Source organism: Ambystoma mexicanum, chromosome 6p, assembly GCF_040938575.1.
Source record: "Ambystoma mexicanum isolate Mex_15411 chromosome 6p, UKY_AmexF1_1, whole genome shotgun sequence".
NCBI classification, from domain to species: Eukaryota; Metazoa; Chordata; class Amphibia; order Caudata; family Ambystomatidae; genus Ambystoma; species Ambystoma mexicanum.
The window spans coordinates 357,065,816-357,080,396 of NC_090935.1; the positions used below are offsets into that span (position 1 = coordinate 357,065,816).

The following is a 14,581-nucleotide window of genomic DNA, read 5'->3' on the forward strand; positions in this document are numbered from 1 at the left end:
CAAGCAGAGGCTTAAAAAGCCAAAAAGTGTCATCGCATACAGTACAAACTGGTTCCACTAATTGGTGGGACCCTACACATGGGCCTGCTCAATAGAGGATGCCAGGCTACAATTGGTTGGATCTTTTCCGTCTATCAGGATCCACGTGGGTCAGCAGGGCTCATCTTTGCGGTGAAGGTCGAGGCACTCAAAGTACAATGGTGCTTCTAAACTAAACATGCAAATCCTACTTACTATTTCACCGTGGCATGCACATGGGCAGCGTGGGAAGTTGGTGCCAGGGTGAAGGGAGGATAAAATACAATCATGCTGACCCACACATTCAGAGCTTTGTTGATACCGCACCTCCAGCACTCAAGATCTCCCCCCTGGGTTTGATATTTAATTTATCCATCCCTGTACCTCATGTTACAAAGGATGTATTTTATGCTGGGAGGAAAACAGTTGCGCATGTTTAGATCTTTTATGGACATTTGGTTTGTGTTGGGCCAGGAGGGTCACTTGCTTATCATGGAATGCAGATGTGTGGGGGTTGGGTCAGTGGTGTGGAGCTGACTCTGGACTGGCTGGGTGGGGCTTAGTGGCCTGCTGGCAGCTTAGTGGTGATAAATGGACGCTGCGCGGAGCTGGGTGTTGTCTCACGCTCTTGCAGGGAACTTTCCTCTGAACAATACTAAATGATTGCAACAGTAAAAGGACATGGGGGAAGTGGACTTCCGTGGGAACTGGCGGTGTGCATTCGCTCTGCCATGAGGGTGTTGGGCCTAGTGAAATCTTTCCATGGAGCTTGGCTGGTACAGCGCAGTCACACAAGCCTGTGTTTTTGCCATAACTACAAATTACATTTCTTTCTAAGTGTCTCCTAATGTCATGCATCTGCTATTCACGCAATATTACTTTTGCACCGAGTTTCATAGTGCGGCTTTCTCCCCCCTTATACACTACACTATCTCATAGGCGATTCGCCTCACCTGAAAGTGCTTAGTGGGGTGGGATATACTGATTTTTATCCCAGCATTCCCCCTTTTGTTACTTCTACAGTAACTAATTCTCCCACACCGTATTTACATTCAGTGGCCCTTCTTTCTTCTTCCTCCCATGTGGATGTTCCTTTTATTGGCATCCAGGCCCTACACACGTCTTAGGCTTTCTCCTGCTTGCGCATACTGCTCAGGTGTACAGGTCATGTATATGCACCCCCCACCGCCCGCCAGATTCACCCATACTTCTTCATAATTTTCAGGGTCAGGGGGAGGAACAATTGTGTGATATAAGTTGTCACCTATATCTCCAATAGGTATTGGGACCAGGTGGGGAACGGGCGGTCAGTTTGATCAGTCTGTATCTCTGCTTCCTTTGTATTATGAGGTACCTTAGTATTCCCAATAGTATTCATCATCATTGCGCTATTAGGTACAGCTTTGGCACAACACCGGAGACCCAATTGGCACATGCAGAAAATCACCAAGATACCCACGATGATGGGGACCAACATTTTCACCAAAGTTCCGAGCCATGATGGGACCCAATTGAAGGCCATGGTGAACCAGTCTTCTTCTTGGACACCAGTTTCTTTTTTTCATTTTTACACCTAGTTCATGTACTGCTGCAATGACGTGCAACAATGTCCCATTTTCAGCGTCTTCAGAAGGTACGAATGTGCAACATGTGCTCCCGATCTTTTTGCAAACACCTCCTTCCATGGCTGTCAAGCGATCCAGTACATACCGGTTCTGCATTGTCATTAGTCTGAGGGCCCTCAGCTCCACCTTTATGACATTAAACAGTTTTTCGGTATCATTTGTCAACTGGATCAGCTTCCACCGCACGATATGGAGCCACTTTGCCTCTGTTTGTGTCTGGATGATGGGTACTAGAGATGCAAACCATTTCTCTGCTGAATTATAGAGCTTACATTCATGAGGTATCTGCGCAAGCAGTTTGGACCAGTCTTCTGATATGTAATTGGAGGACCTCTTCCTTTGCAGCTGGTCATCGGGTCCTTTCTCAGGGAGTATATGAAAGTTTGGTGGTGGCATTGTCTATCGTGCTTCCGTTATTGGGGGCACGCAGGGTGGTTTGAGCAGGGGTCCCACTTCAGGTGTTCTTCTGGTACCACTAGCAGGGCCGAGTGCAGCGTGGCTAGCGAACAGTAGCCCATACAAGAAGGTGGGAGGTGCAAGTACGCTTGCTGGCCGCAGATCCAGTAATAGTCCATCAGCACGGCAGTACCTTACTTGGGGTCGGTACTATGACAGTTCGGTTGCATTATTTGTTCAAACCGACAGAAACCGTTCCTTCTTTGTAAAAACAGTTCATATGATTTTTGTTGGTGCACTTTTACTGGTTTCTCGAGAGCCGTAATCCACGTTAGTTTGCTGATATGCTCTGCCCATACTTGTGCGCATGTCTGCTCCATGAGTGCTGCAATTTTCCCAGATAAACCTAAAAGTCCTTAAGCCTTGTCTGCATGTGTTGTTTCTTGACCCTCGTTGTTGACATATTTCACCCCTTCGATTACTAGATGTGGTTCTTTCAGGCAGTTGGGGTTATTGGAACTGGTTTTGCATTTTTGGGGGTCAGGAACAATGAGTTCTAGATGAACGTTGCATGTCTGGAAAGTGCCTTTGATCCTACATAGTGAAAGATGAATTAGACATTCAGTCTCTATCATGGGTACTTCTTGCGGTGCTAAGACCTTGGGTGCCCAAGATGCGTGCAGCATTAAGGAACAAACATAGCAACTACAATTAGTCATTAGCCTTCCCATTGCACTCATTTCAGTGTACCAACTGTTCGATTGTTTAGGATGCCAAATATCTTGTACTGCATCTAGTCCTAAATCATGGTATGCATCATATTTACGCTTGTCTTTTCTTTCTGCTATTACGTATCGGGTGCCTTTTCGCTATTGTACTTCTGCTGTTAGTAATATTTACATTGCTGCTTGCATTACATAAAGAATTTTTTATATTCGGCATTATGAGTTAATACATTTTGCTATTACGTATAGTGGTTTGGGAGCTGCTACTATTTGTAAGGGTCACATTTACATTGATTCCGGTTTTCGTTATAGTGGTTGGCTCTAAGATATTGAATGGTACACTTTCATTCGTCCTTTCATTTGGGTTCAGGCTTGGGCTGGAACTTAGCATTATGACAGAGGAGGTTGTGGGGGTCGCAATGAATTTAGCTACCGTGGAGCATCTAGGGGCGAACCTAGCAACTGTGGAAGGTACTCCAGTGGCAGTAGAGGGAAACACAGTGACATTAAAAGGTAATTCAGTATCATTTGATAGTGTTCCAGGGACATTGGAAGGTGTACTCATGTTCCATATTCCCGTAGTCCCCTCACCCAATTTTTTAAGATGGCCAGCCCAGATAAAAGTCATTCCCCAATAAATTCCTAATGCAAACATCATTACTACAAACAGAATAGCTGTAAAGTGGAGGCCGCAATTGTAGCTATACATTCTAGTATTACTAATACCATATCTATCTACTGTTACCGATGGGTATCTGGGTGTGGTCATTTCCATCGCTAGCGTACCTGTAATTTAGAGAAAACAGGGAGGGGAAGGGAAAACGGGGTGGGGACGGGGTGAGGAAGGAAAAGGGAAAAGTGAGAGAGAAAGAGAGATAGAGAGTTTTAATTCATGCAGCTGATGCTGTAGCAGCAATACATGTTTTCTTACTTTTTGCACATGCACGTAATATAATCAGCAAGAAGCTATGCAAGCTGATGTAGTATAGTTGTTTGCATTTTGGACATGTTGTGTTGCGTCCAGTGGGACCCTGCAAATGTCTGAGAGGTGTATCCAGTATCTCAACCCCTTCACCTTCACTGCGAGGGGGGTGGAAAACACCACTTCGTATGGCCCATGGAACCTGTGGTTGTTCCATTTATGCACGAAGCTCCTGGCATAGATCAGTTCCCCTGGCAACAATGGCTGGTGTCAGGTTGTGGGGCTGTTGTCATTTGTGCTTCTTCTGCGTGTGGCGGAACCATTTGTTTTGCGATACATCTTATCGCATGTGTCAACAGGAGAGGTATTGTTTAAACTCTTCTCCCAGGATTGCTGCAGCTCTGTGAGCATCTGATGCTCTCTTTACAGGCGATAGGGGTGTATGCATATGCCTTCCAGTCACTATTTCATGGGGGAGGGACAGTTGGTGGTCCTTACTGAGCAGTGTGCGCAAATTAAACAAGGCCAGGGGCAGGCAATACACCCAATTCTTTATTAGGGTGTCACATAGTTTGGAGAGTCTGCTCTTAAGGAGGTCGTTGATCCTCTCTGCCACCTAATTCGCTTATGAGTGGTAATTTGAATGCATACAATGTTTTATTCCTAACAGAGTGGTTATTTCCTTGAACAGCTCACTGAAAGAATGGGTCACACACTCCCCAATGGGGGAAGACCTCTGTGACGAGGAATTTCGCAGCACACTTGCAGCTGGGTGGGCACATGGGCCAGCCTCAACTCATTGGGAAAAGGGACAGACCACCACAATTAGATATCGTGCCCCATTGCATCATTCTCCCATATCTGCATAGTCAATGTGCAGCTCACGGAAGGGACTGATGGGGCAATGTTCCTCTTAGTGTTCTTGGTGTCATGCCTGTACTAAACACTTAGCAGGTTGTACATTCAACCACCATTGTTGAGAGGTGCTCCTGGAGATTTGGGATAAACCAATCTTCTTGAATGTCTGCTGCAATGTGTTGCTTAGAGCTATGGGATGGGTAATGCAATTGCTCGAAAGCTGTATGCAATACACCACAGGCATTACTACTTTCCCTGTGCTCTGCTGTCTCCATAATAGATCTGTGGGGGGTTGCATGCACCCACGTTTGAGCCATATGTCCTGTTCTTCTAGGGGGGCCCTATGCTGCAGTTCAATTATCTGGACTATAGGGAGAGCTGTATATGCATCTGTGTCTGGCCTGTTGTTTACTCTGGTCACAACCTATTCAGCAGATTTTGGTACTGGGGGTTATGCTGGAGCTTTATCTGCCATGTCGGCGGCTGAGTTTCCCAGGGAGATTTTGTCTGTATTGTGTGTATACGCTGTTCATTTGACGACCACCACGACAGATGGTTTGCAAGGGTAAAAATCAATGTGTTGAGCAGGGTAGCATGTTGTACTGGTGAGCGTGCGTGCACCGTGGTTGTGACATCAGAAGAGTCTGAATAGATGGTAGCATAGCACCCCTTAGAGGCCTGCAGGGCTTCTATGAGCGCTACCAGTTCAGCTGCCTGTGCTGAATATTGTGTGGGTAGTCTTTTCATGATATAGAGGTGGAATTTTGCTTTCAAATATTCTGCAGCAGTGCCATAAAATGCGCGATGGAACAGCACAAAGATTTAAAGTGAATTTGCTTAGCCACATGGAGCCAGTGCAGGTGACGAAGTATATGGGTAACAGAGCGCCTAGATGTAAAAGTGGCTGCTCTAGCTGCAGAGTTCTAAAGACGCTGAATCGGATAGGCAGGTTGTGCCAAATAAAGAGAGTTGCAGTAGTTCAAAGAGGACAAAACAAGAGAAGCGAGCACTGGTGCCCTAAACTGGGCATGAATAAATGGAAGGACTGTGCGCAGGAGTTTTTGCTGAAAATAACCTTTCTGGCACACAGCATTAATCTGATTTTCAGTGGAAAGGGAGGCTGAAATATTTACCCCCAGTTCCTTCACAGGGGGACAAACTGAAACCAAAAAAGTGATGGGTGGGAGGTTATAAATTAATCTAAACCACTGGCATTGCTCTGGGCAACCTTCCACACCACAATTTTTTAGCACGTCTGTGCCATTGAAAAAGGGCTGCAGCCATATGCAAATCAGTCAGGTACTGCCACCAATGGGAGCAGCCCTGCCCGAACTGCTAGGACAGGACCCCTCTGCACGGAAGCATAAGCAGCCCCAGACATGTTTCGGACTTGTTGGGCCTCCTCAATGAGGTGCAGCTTGGTTCCCTATGGCGCAGTGAACAAGGGACCCACGTCTGGGCATACCCTCTCCATTTTTGTTTTCTTTTTTTTCTTTGCATTTGGCTTGTTAACAAGCCTTAAGCAATACACAATGATAAACCAATAAACTTATTACATATCATAATTAAAATCACATTACACCAGTACAATTTTACAAAACATTTTTACAATTCATGAGTATCAGAACGTCCTGATTCAACTTGGAACTTGTAATGAAAAGTCGGGATGTAAACTTAACAGAACTGTTTGAATGGATAATACAGACTACTATTCCAAACCCTAATCAATAGTAATTGCAGAGGCCTCAGTAAAGGTTCACCAGCCCAGATCAGGTTTGTTTCAGCAAAATTATGTTCCAGATGCAGTAAGCTACTGAAGTCATAACCACTGATTCAGCTGTATATAGTGTGTTCCAAAATTGATCTAAGCATAGTTTACCGTAGCGATACTGCGCTTAACGTAGTGTGGCAAAAGGGCCGGGCAACTCGTTAAAAGGTGGCAAATTGTTTCCACTGCTTCCTTACAAAAATGGCAAGTCCGCCTCTCATCGGGTATCCCGCACATTTCAACCCTATACTTTCCAGTAGGGAGAACGTTCAGTCTTAAGTATAATACAAAACGCTTAAAACCAGAGGAGCATAGTTTAGTCAAATAAGTCTGAGGGGTGTTCAGCCTGAACCCAAGTGAGGCGAAAGCCATATACCTTTTCTTTACTGCCAACTCTTCAATGTTGTTTGCAATGTCCCATTTTCTAGACTTCCTTTTTATTAACAACTCAGGACTGAGAGAATAGGTGACGGCCTCATTAGTTAGGTCAAGTGTTGCAAAACAATTCATAGCAGTTGACCATAGTTCTATAAGGAAGACATTTTTTGTGCCCTCCCTATTACCTTCCCCCTAAGCGCCATTAATTCATTTTGGTACTCAGGATAGAATCTCAATTTCAGGTACAAGAATGTTCTCTGGACTAGTCATTGTGACTCCAAAGAGGCCAAGCCAAACTCCATTCGCAAAGTTTTCCCAGGATTCTGCCCTTTCGCAGTCCTAAGCCATTTTACATGCTTATATGCTTTAAAACCGGCAGGCCATATATCAGTCCCTGGAGAATACTGACTTTATACAGCTCCAGCATCGTTTCAATGATGTGCCCCCCTTTCCTGGCTATATAATGTGTCATAGCTGCCCATTTTTTTCCCAAACCTCCGGGAGTATGAACTCCCCAAAATAAGTATTCGAGGGTTCAGCACAAATTGAGAAGCCCAGGTAGGTGTAATCCTTTATTGTTTGGATGTCCACGTCCTGAGCATTCCAACTAAATCGCTGTTTTTCCTGACTATTTGAGTCAGCCGAGCACAATACATTAGTTTCAGATATATTTATGATCATGAAATCTTTTTGTGCATAGGTGATGAGGGCTGCGATAGATCGTTGGAGGCCTATCAGTGTTTTGTCCAATAACAAAGCATTGTCCGCATAGGCCAACCAAGAGGCCTGCCTTCCATACATTTTTGGGGGAAAGTTTTTAACTGCCTTAAAGTGACCCTCCAGCTCTGCCACAGATCCAGATTGTAAAGCATGGAGGCCAATGTCCCGGGGCGATAGCTCAGCGGCAACGTGCTCGCATTGGAAGCAAGACGACAGAAAGCAACACAGGGTTGATTCCCGGGTCTGCGCTTAGAAACCTCTGGGTATTTAAGTGCGTTATAAATACGCAACTAAGACACAAAACAATTACGCAACTAAAAAAAAAACAATTCCTGTAACAGTGCCTTGATGCCCGCGGGCTGTGTGAGCGCTTTGAAAATGCAAATAAATAAATAAATAAAATAATGCACAGCCCTGTTTCAGACCGTTATAAGTCAATCTATGATTTGTGAATTCACCCGAGGAGGACAGTCGTACTGAAACGGAAGTGTTCATATAAAGGTATTTAATGAAAAAGAGCCACTGGTGGTATATCCCCCAATTTTTAAGATTTTCCCAGTACAATGCCCTTGATACTAAATCAAAGGCTTTGCTGTCATCAATGAAGCAACAGTACATCTTCTGTCTGTGGTCCACTTCTGCCATTAGGTACTGCATAGCACATACATTGTTAAGTGCAGAGTGATTTTTTCCTAAAAACTGTCTGGAAGGGGTGCAATAATCTATTTTCCTGGGCCTAGCAAGTCAGTTTCTTAAGACTTACTATGGAAACAAAATGTTTTTGAAGTATCCATCAACGCAAGTAACCTGTAGTTGGCAGGGTCCAGCCCATCACCCTTTTCAAAGACAGGGACCAAGACGGATTTTAGCCAGCTCTCCGGTTTCGTAGCCGTTCTTTCCACCACTGTAAAAACATTTTATATCACATTTGCTCAGCCCATAGGATTTCATTTAAAAAAAGGGTGTTAGGAATACCATCCGGACCAGGGGCACGGGACGATTTAAACGCTTTAATGATGCTCACCAATTCTTCTTTATCAAAGCCCAAAGATGTTTCCTTGCTGTGGCCCACATAGTCTCTACTTAGTGACGTATTGGATGAAAGATTGCAATACAAATCATCAACAAAATCACACCACCCCTTCTCAGTAATGGGATTCAGTTCCTTTGCGTGGAGGGTGTAAGAAATTCATTGTATCTGGCCCAAAATGTATGGTTGTGATTTGATTTCAGTAAGCCTGCACAGTATAACCAATTAGCATTATTGGCTGAATGCCTATGTGGGCGAAGCCAATTCTCGTATCCAGTCTCCAGGTTCAGGAGTTGGATTATTTTCCCACTCTCAGGTATACAAGGGTTGCTTCTAATTCCAGCCCTCTGGATACGGCGAATTTGTTTCCTATGGAGAATCACCACATCTCTCAAATAGAGAGACAAACTGAATCCACAGGGGGCTCAGATTCAAAAGTATGATGTGTTGGGTCCAGTTTGGACCACAGTATCAAACACCTGAATGTAATTTGGACAGTACTATGCAGTTCACTGTTCCATTGGTGTTCATAAATTGCCATTACACATGTTTACAAACTGTGGCACAAAGAAATAAAGTGATGTGCTAAGAATCACACAATTGTGATCACTAGCTGAAGTCCCATTTAGAAATCTTCCTGTTGCAAGGTTGGCCACTTAGGCACTAGTCAACATCGGTTTGATCTATTTAACTGTCAGTCCACCCACCACCTAAAATGTTAAAGGGGTGTGTGACTTCATTCCGTATACAATTTGTTTACCACACTCTATAGTACTGGACAAATTGGAGTGTCCTTTGTGTATGCCGACAGTGTGCAGACTTGCCTTTCTTAATTTGTGTTGTGTTTGTTGTGCAGGCGGAAGTCACTACCTCCTGATGGATGAGATTTCCCATGTTCTTCAAGACAACGGCCATGACGTGACAATGTTACTCCGGGTTGGGAATATCATGATCCCGGGTAAGATCAACACAGAGGATGCATTCTTGACAACATGTTATTGCCTTTTGTTTTAATAATGTCACTTAATATGCAAAGTATGTCAAAATGAATGTTATTTCTCCGATCACTCTAAAATGCTACATTTGTACCTAGAAGAACCTGATCCAATGTTTCCTCGACTTTGCCATTAAGAAAAAAGATACGTTACCAACGGTTCCGCGTGTTTTCTCTGCTGCGAAACTGCGTGCAGTTTTCACCGCAGTCGTTTTCGGTTTTTTCTCTTCTTTTTTTTTTTTAAAGTGGGGTTCCCTCCACCCCCCCACCCCCATCTAACCCACGCCCACAATAACATTCTCAAAACACCCAGCACATAAATGTTTAACAAAACAAACAAAAAACAACAATGACCACAGTGAAAATGTCACGTTTAAAATTCCGACGTGCAGTTTCATAGAGGCGAAAACACACCACACGGTTACCAACACTGTAAGCAGCTGAGATATCAAACAAAACTTAAATCAGACCCTTAAAACCGCTCTATGACCAAGACAGTAATTATTATTATTATTATTTATTAATGTGTTTTAGTTTATCAATAAACCTTTCACATAATATATACATTATAGGTGTGAGAAACCTGAGGGCGTTCTCACATCAAATGCACTTGGATCTTCTGCTGGGTGGCCAGGGAAAGCCCATCGCTATTGGACCCCGACACTGGTGGTGGAGAAGTGAGGGAGGATCACCTGGGTGGAGGTTTCTTAGGGAATGGGAATGAAATGTCCTCAGGTGTGACGCTGCATTTCCCCTTTCCATTTCAGGGTGAACGCTTAGTCCCAGAATTCCTGTTTTCGGCTGTGATCTAATGGCCGACTGTATAGTTTTATATTCGATTCAGTCTCCATCGGTCAGCCCTAGAATGTTTTAAGTCTCCTTGAATGGGTCTAGACAGTCTTCCTCCAGCAAGACCATTATCTGCACATCCTGCCATTTCATGTTTTTGAGGTCTATATATTACAGTGTAAGTACTGCACGATAAGAACGCTTTAATGCTAGTGAGGGGGTGATATGGACATCTGTACCTGTAAGAGCCTGCATCTTATGTCATTGAGACAGCGTGGGTCCCACTATAGGGTGATATGTAAGAGTTTTGGGGAATTGGCGAGGAGGAATGGCAAGAATCTCACATGGGGAGAATGGTAGGAATGCTTTCGGTTCCATTGAGCTCCAACTGGAGGCATCATCTGTATTCAGCCACACTTTGGCCCAACACACTTGAGCCGCAAGATAATACATTCTCCAGGATAGTAAGGCGAGTCCCCTATCGGCTTTGGGAGCTTGCAATATGCCTTATTCAAACAAGCTTATTGATTGTGCCATATAAACTTTGCGACGTGTTTGTCTACGCCTTCAAAAATTGCTGTCGTCAGTGACACAGGTATCATGTGTGCCATATAGATCAGTTTTGGGAGTGAGTTCATCATAAGGGCCTTATCCCTACCTGAGAGAGGGAGAGCAAGAGCATACTCCACCTCCCTAGATCCTGCTTGATCCTATCCAGTAGGGGGGCTATAGTTCAGTTCCATCAGGCTTCCTAATTCAGGACCAATAGTAAAAACTAGATATTTAATGTTCTGACATTGCAGACGGAAAGGAACAACCCCACCCATGTCCCAGGGGGTATCGCTCATAGGGGCAACACTTCAGACTTTTCCCAGTTCACAGTGCTGATACTGGCTGATATATTACCTCCCCTTACTTTCTTCTATGCACTTACTCTATCAGAATTGTCCCTGGACCTAATATGATAGCAACCTCGCCTGTTTCCTCCACCCTCCCATTACTGTTTTTTCCCTCCCCACAACCCCTCCAGCACTATCTGAAATGTCGTCAGGCCTAGTATGATAGTCGCTTGTTTTGTTCCTCCCCTCCCTTTCTGCACCCCTCTACCTCACCTTTTTGTTTTTCTCCGGCTCTACCAGAAATGTCGTCAGGCCTAGTATGCTAGTCACCTGTCTGTTTCCATTTCCTCCCCACTCTCCCCCTCCCTTCCTTATCTATGTCTTAGCTCTTGCACTATCTGAAATGTCGTCAGGCCGAGTACGATAGTTAATTTCACATCCTTACTGTTCATGGCCTTAAGAATGTCATTGTATTTTCCCTTGTTCCCTCCCTTGCCTTGAAGCGCTTTGAAACACATTGTGTATAGGCGCTATATAAATAAACTATCTTATCATATCATATCATATAGTAAGAGGTCACCAGCATAAAGCAAGACTTTGTGTTCTTCATCGCCTTTGATAATGCCGGAACATTGGTCATCACTACGCAGCTTTGCAGCTAAGCGATCAATCACTGAAGCATATAGGATTGGATACTAAAGGCAGCCCTGTCAGGTGACGGGATATAGAGCAAAAGGGTCAGATGTATGGCCATTGGTAGCCACTGTGGTTTGTGGTCTGTCATAAAACAATTGCACAATCTGCACAAATCTGCCAGGCAAGCTGAATTTATGAAGAACAGAGAGCATGTAGTACCACCAGACTTCATCAAAAGCTTTTTCAGTGTCTAAGGACAAGACCACATCTTCACTGTTCGAGAGTCACTCAAGTACGTGCAGAAGGCACCTGAGATTATCAGCAGAGTGTCTGTGTAAAATGAAGCCTGTCTGGTCCTGATGAATCAGTTTGGGAAGGATACACTCCATTCGCAGCACTAGACATGTTGTCAATATTTTCACGTCAGAATTGATTAGCGACATAGGCCAATAAGAGCTGCAATGAGTAGGATCTTGACTCTTTTTATTAAATATGGTAATTTTGACCGTCAACATGTAAGGTCGTAGCTGTCCTGAGATGGACGCCTACCTAAACAACTGTCCTAATCTCCGGGCCATCGAATTTACAATCAATTTATATATATATTGATCGGGAGTCGATCTGGTCCCGCTGCATTACCGAAAGTTGACCCCAGAATAGCAAGGCTGACTTCTTCATCCAAAATAGGGGCATTCAATGATTCAAAATCATTTGTCGTAGCCGCTTGGATGAGTATTGACTGTAGAATACCATGTACACAACCTATATCCCTATCAGGTGGAGCCGCACACAGTTCACTGTAATATTCTGCAAAATCGCCTATTAATGTCCTGATCCCCTTCTACTAAGTGCCCTTGTGGGTCCATCTGGAAAGTGTTTTTTGAGTGTTTGCTTTTTGAGGTGCTATTTCAGCCCTGAGTCTACGTATTCAAATATACATGCTGGGGTTCCTGGAGAGTGTATGAATGTGTTCCGCAGCATGTAATTCTGCGGTCAGCAATGTTTCCTTCTCAGCCCAAGATTTCCTCTTATGTGACCATCAAGAGATACATTGCACTCTGAGGAAGGACATATATGCATTCCAACATCTAAGGGGCGTATAATCATCTTGTAAATTGTCATGCCAGAATTCCTTCGAGATCGGAATTAGGTGTTCTATGATGTCAGTGTGTTGCAGGGCAATGAGATTCAAGCACCTGGGCAGGGATTTTTGTATTGAATCTGGGACGGTGATGCGCATGAGAAGCGGCACATGATTGGACAGTGTCATAGGTAAGATGACGCAACGATCTACATTATGTACAATGTTGCTCGAAACTAGCCAATAGTCTAGTCACAAATAGCTGCAGTGGTGATTGGAGTAGAATGTATAATCTCTTTCGTTTTTGTGTATGTGCCTCCATACATCTGTCAAGCATAGTTCGGCCATCAGTGTGCTGAGAGTGAGGACCTTTTTTGGTAGGGGACCACCCTGTATCAATGCTGTGATATATCTACCTAGGTCAGGTGGTAATGATACATTTAAGTCCCCCCTATGAAGGTATGTTGTTGCATGTATGGTGCACAGGTAAAAACATGGGTAAATAATCCAGGAGAATCTGTTGTTGGACCATACACATATTAAAGGGTAATCTGTTGATTGTATATCATTCCATGTAGTAGAGCACAATGCTCTTTGTCCATTTTAGTGTCTAGTACTGTCATGAGGACATGTGGACCGGTTTATGAACTAGAAAAGCGACCCTCCATTTCCCATGAAATGGAGGTTGCACCGCAACGCCTACCCAACCTCTACAGAGTTTGTCAGATTCTATCTTTTCTAAATATGTCTCTTGTACAAAGTGAACGTCCCCCTGTAAGTCCCTCACAAGGTTTAGTAGCCAACACCACTAAATGCGATGTCCCAAACCCTGAATGTTGATTTAGAGAAAAGAGATGCTGTCACAAACGTTTGATCGCGAGCGCTAAAATTCGCCTGCAACGCGATATGCCTTCATGATCGGTAATTCATGTTGGAAATTGAGCCGGCACGCTGTAATGATGCAAGGGCGTTCCCACGAGGCAGGTTTTGGAACTGAAGCCCGTGCATGTGCTCTATAATGTATGATCTGGGGTCTGCCAAATGGAGTTTGTCCCCGATAAGGTTATACATAAAACTCACCATATCCGTACCTTCTGCATTCTACAGTACGCCTACCATCCGTAAATTATTCCGCCTTGATCCATTTTCTTGGTCCTCAACTTTGGCCCCAAGTCTCCGCACTTCTCTGATCAAGGCTTTGACGTCCGTTGACACTGTATCTTGATTGCCTTTCAGGGCACTTATGTGTCTCTCATTGTCTATAGTGCGCTCCGACTGTGCATTAAGGCGTGTGTTAATGTCCTTCAATTCTTTCACAATGTCCTGCACTGTTTCATTAGTTTCCTTCGTAGGCTGATCAATGGTTTTCATTTTGGTCAATATTAACAGTAATTGCGTGGAAACATCCATCTTCGTGGCACAGCACGATCATCTGAGGAGGCTAAATAACTCAAGCATCAGGGCAGTGGCACTCGCAGTTGCATAGTCGGTGTGCGCCCGGGTCATAGCCCACACTCTCTCTTATGATTAGTGCAATACCTGCATTGCGCCCACAGCGTTACGTCAGCAGACCATGGGCCTCATTACGACCCAGGCGGTAAGTTACCGCCTGGGCCGTGACTTTACCACCATGGCGTAAACTATGTTTACGCCATGGTGGTTGGCGGACTTACCGGCCCATTCCGACCTTGGTGGGGCGGTAAGTCCCCAATCCCCATTTACCCTTCCCCATTCCCATTTTTGCCCCATAGGGCATAATGGGAGTGGGGAAGGCGTTAATTACGCCACCGTAAATTACGGTG

The 14,581-nt window shown here is 44.4% G+C and overlaps 1 protein-coding gene across 1 annotated transcript in view; it reads left to right on the forward strand.

The window, feature by feature from the left end:
• UGT3A2 (UDP glycosyltransferase family 3 member A2) overlaps nt 1–14,581 on the forward strand; it is a 413,230-nt gene that overhangs the window by 174,495 nt on the left and 224,154 nt on the right. Inside the window, exon 2 of the mRNA XM_069627127.1 lies at nt 9,297–9,398. Within this exon, the coding sequence (XP_069483228.1) occupies nt 9,297–9,398 (102 nt within the window). The remainder of the gene's footprint in view (nt 1–9,296; nt 9,399–14,581) is intronic.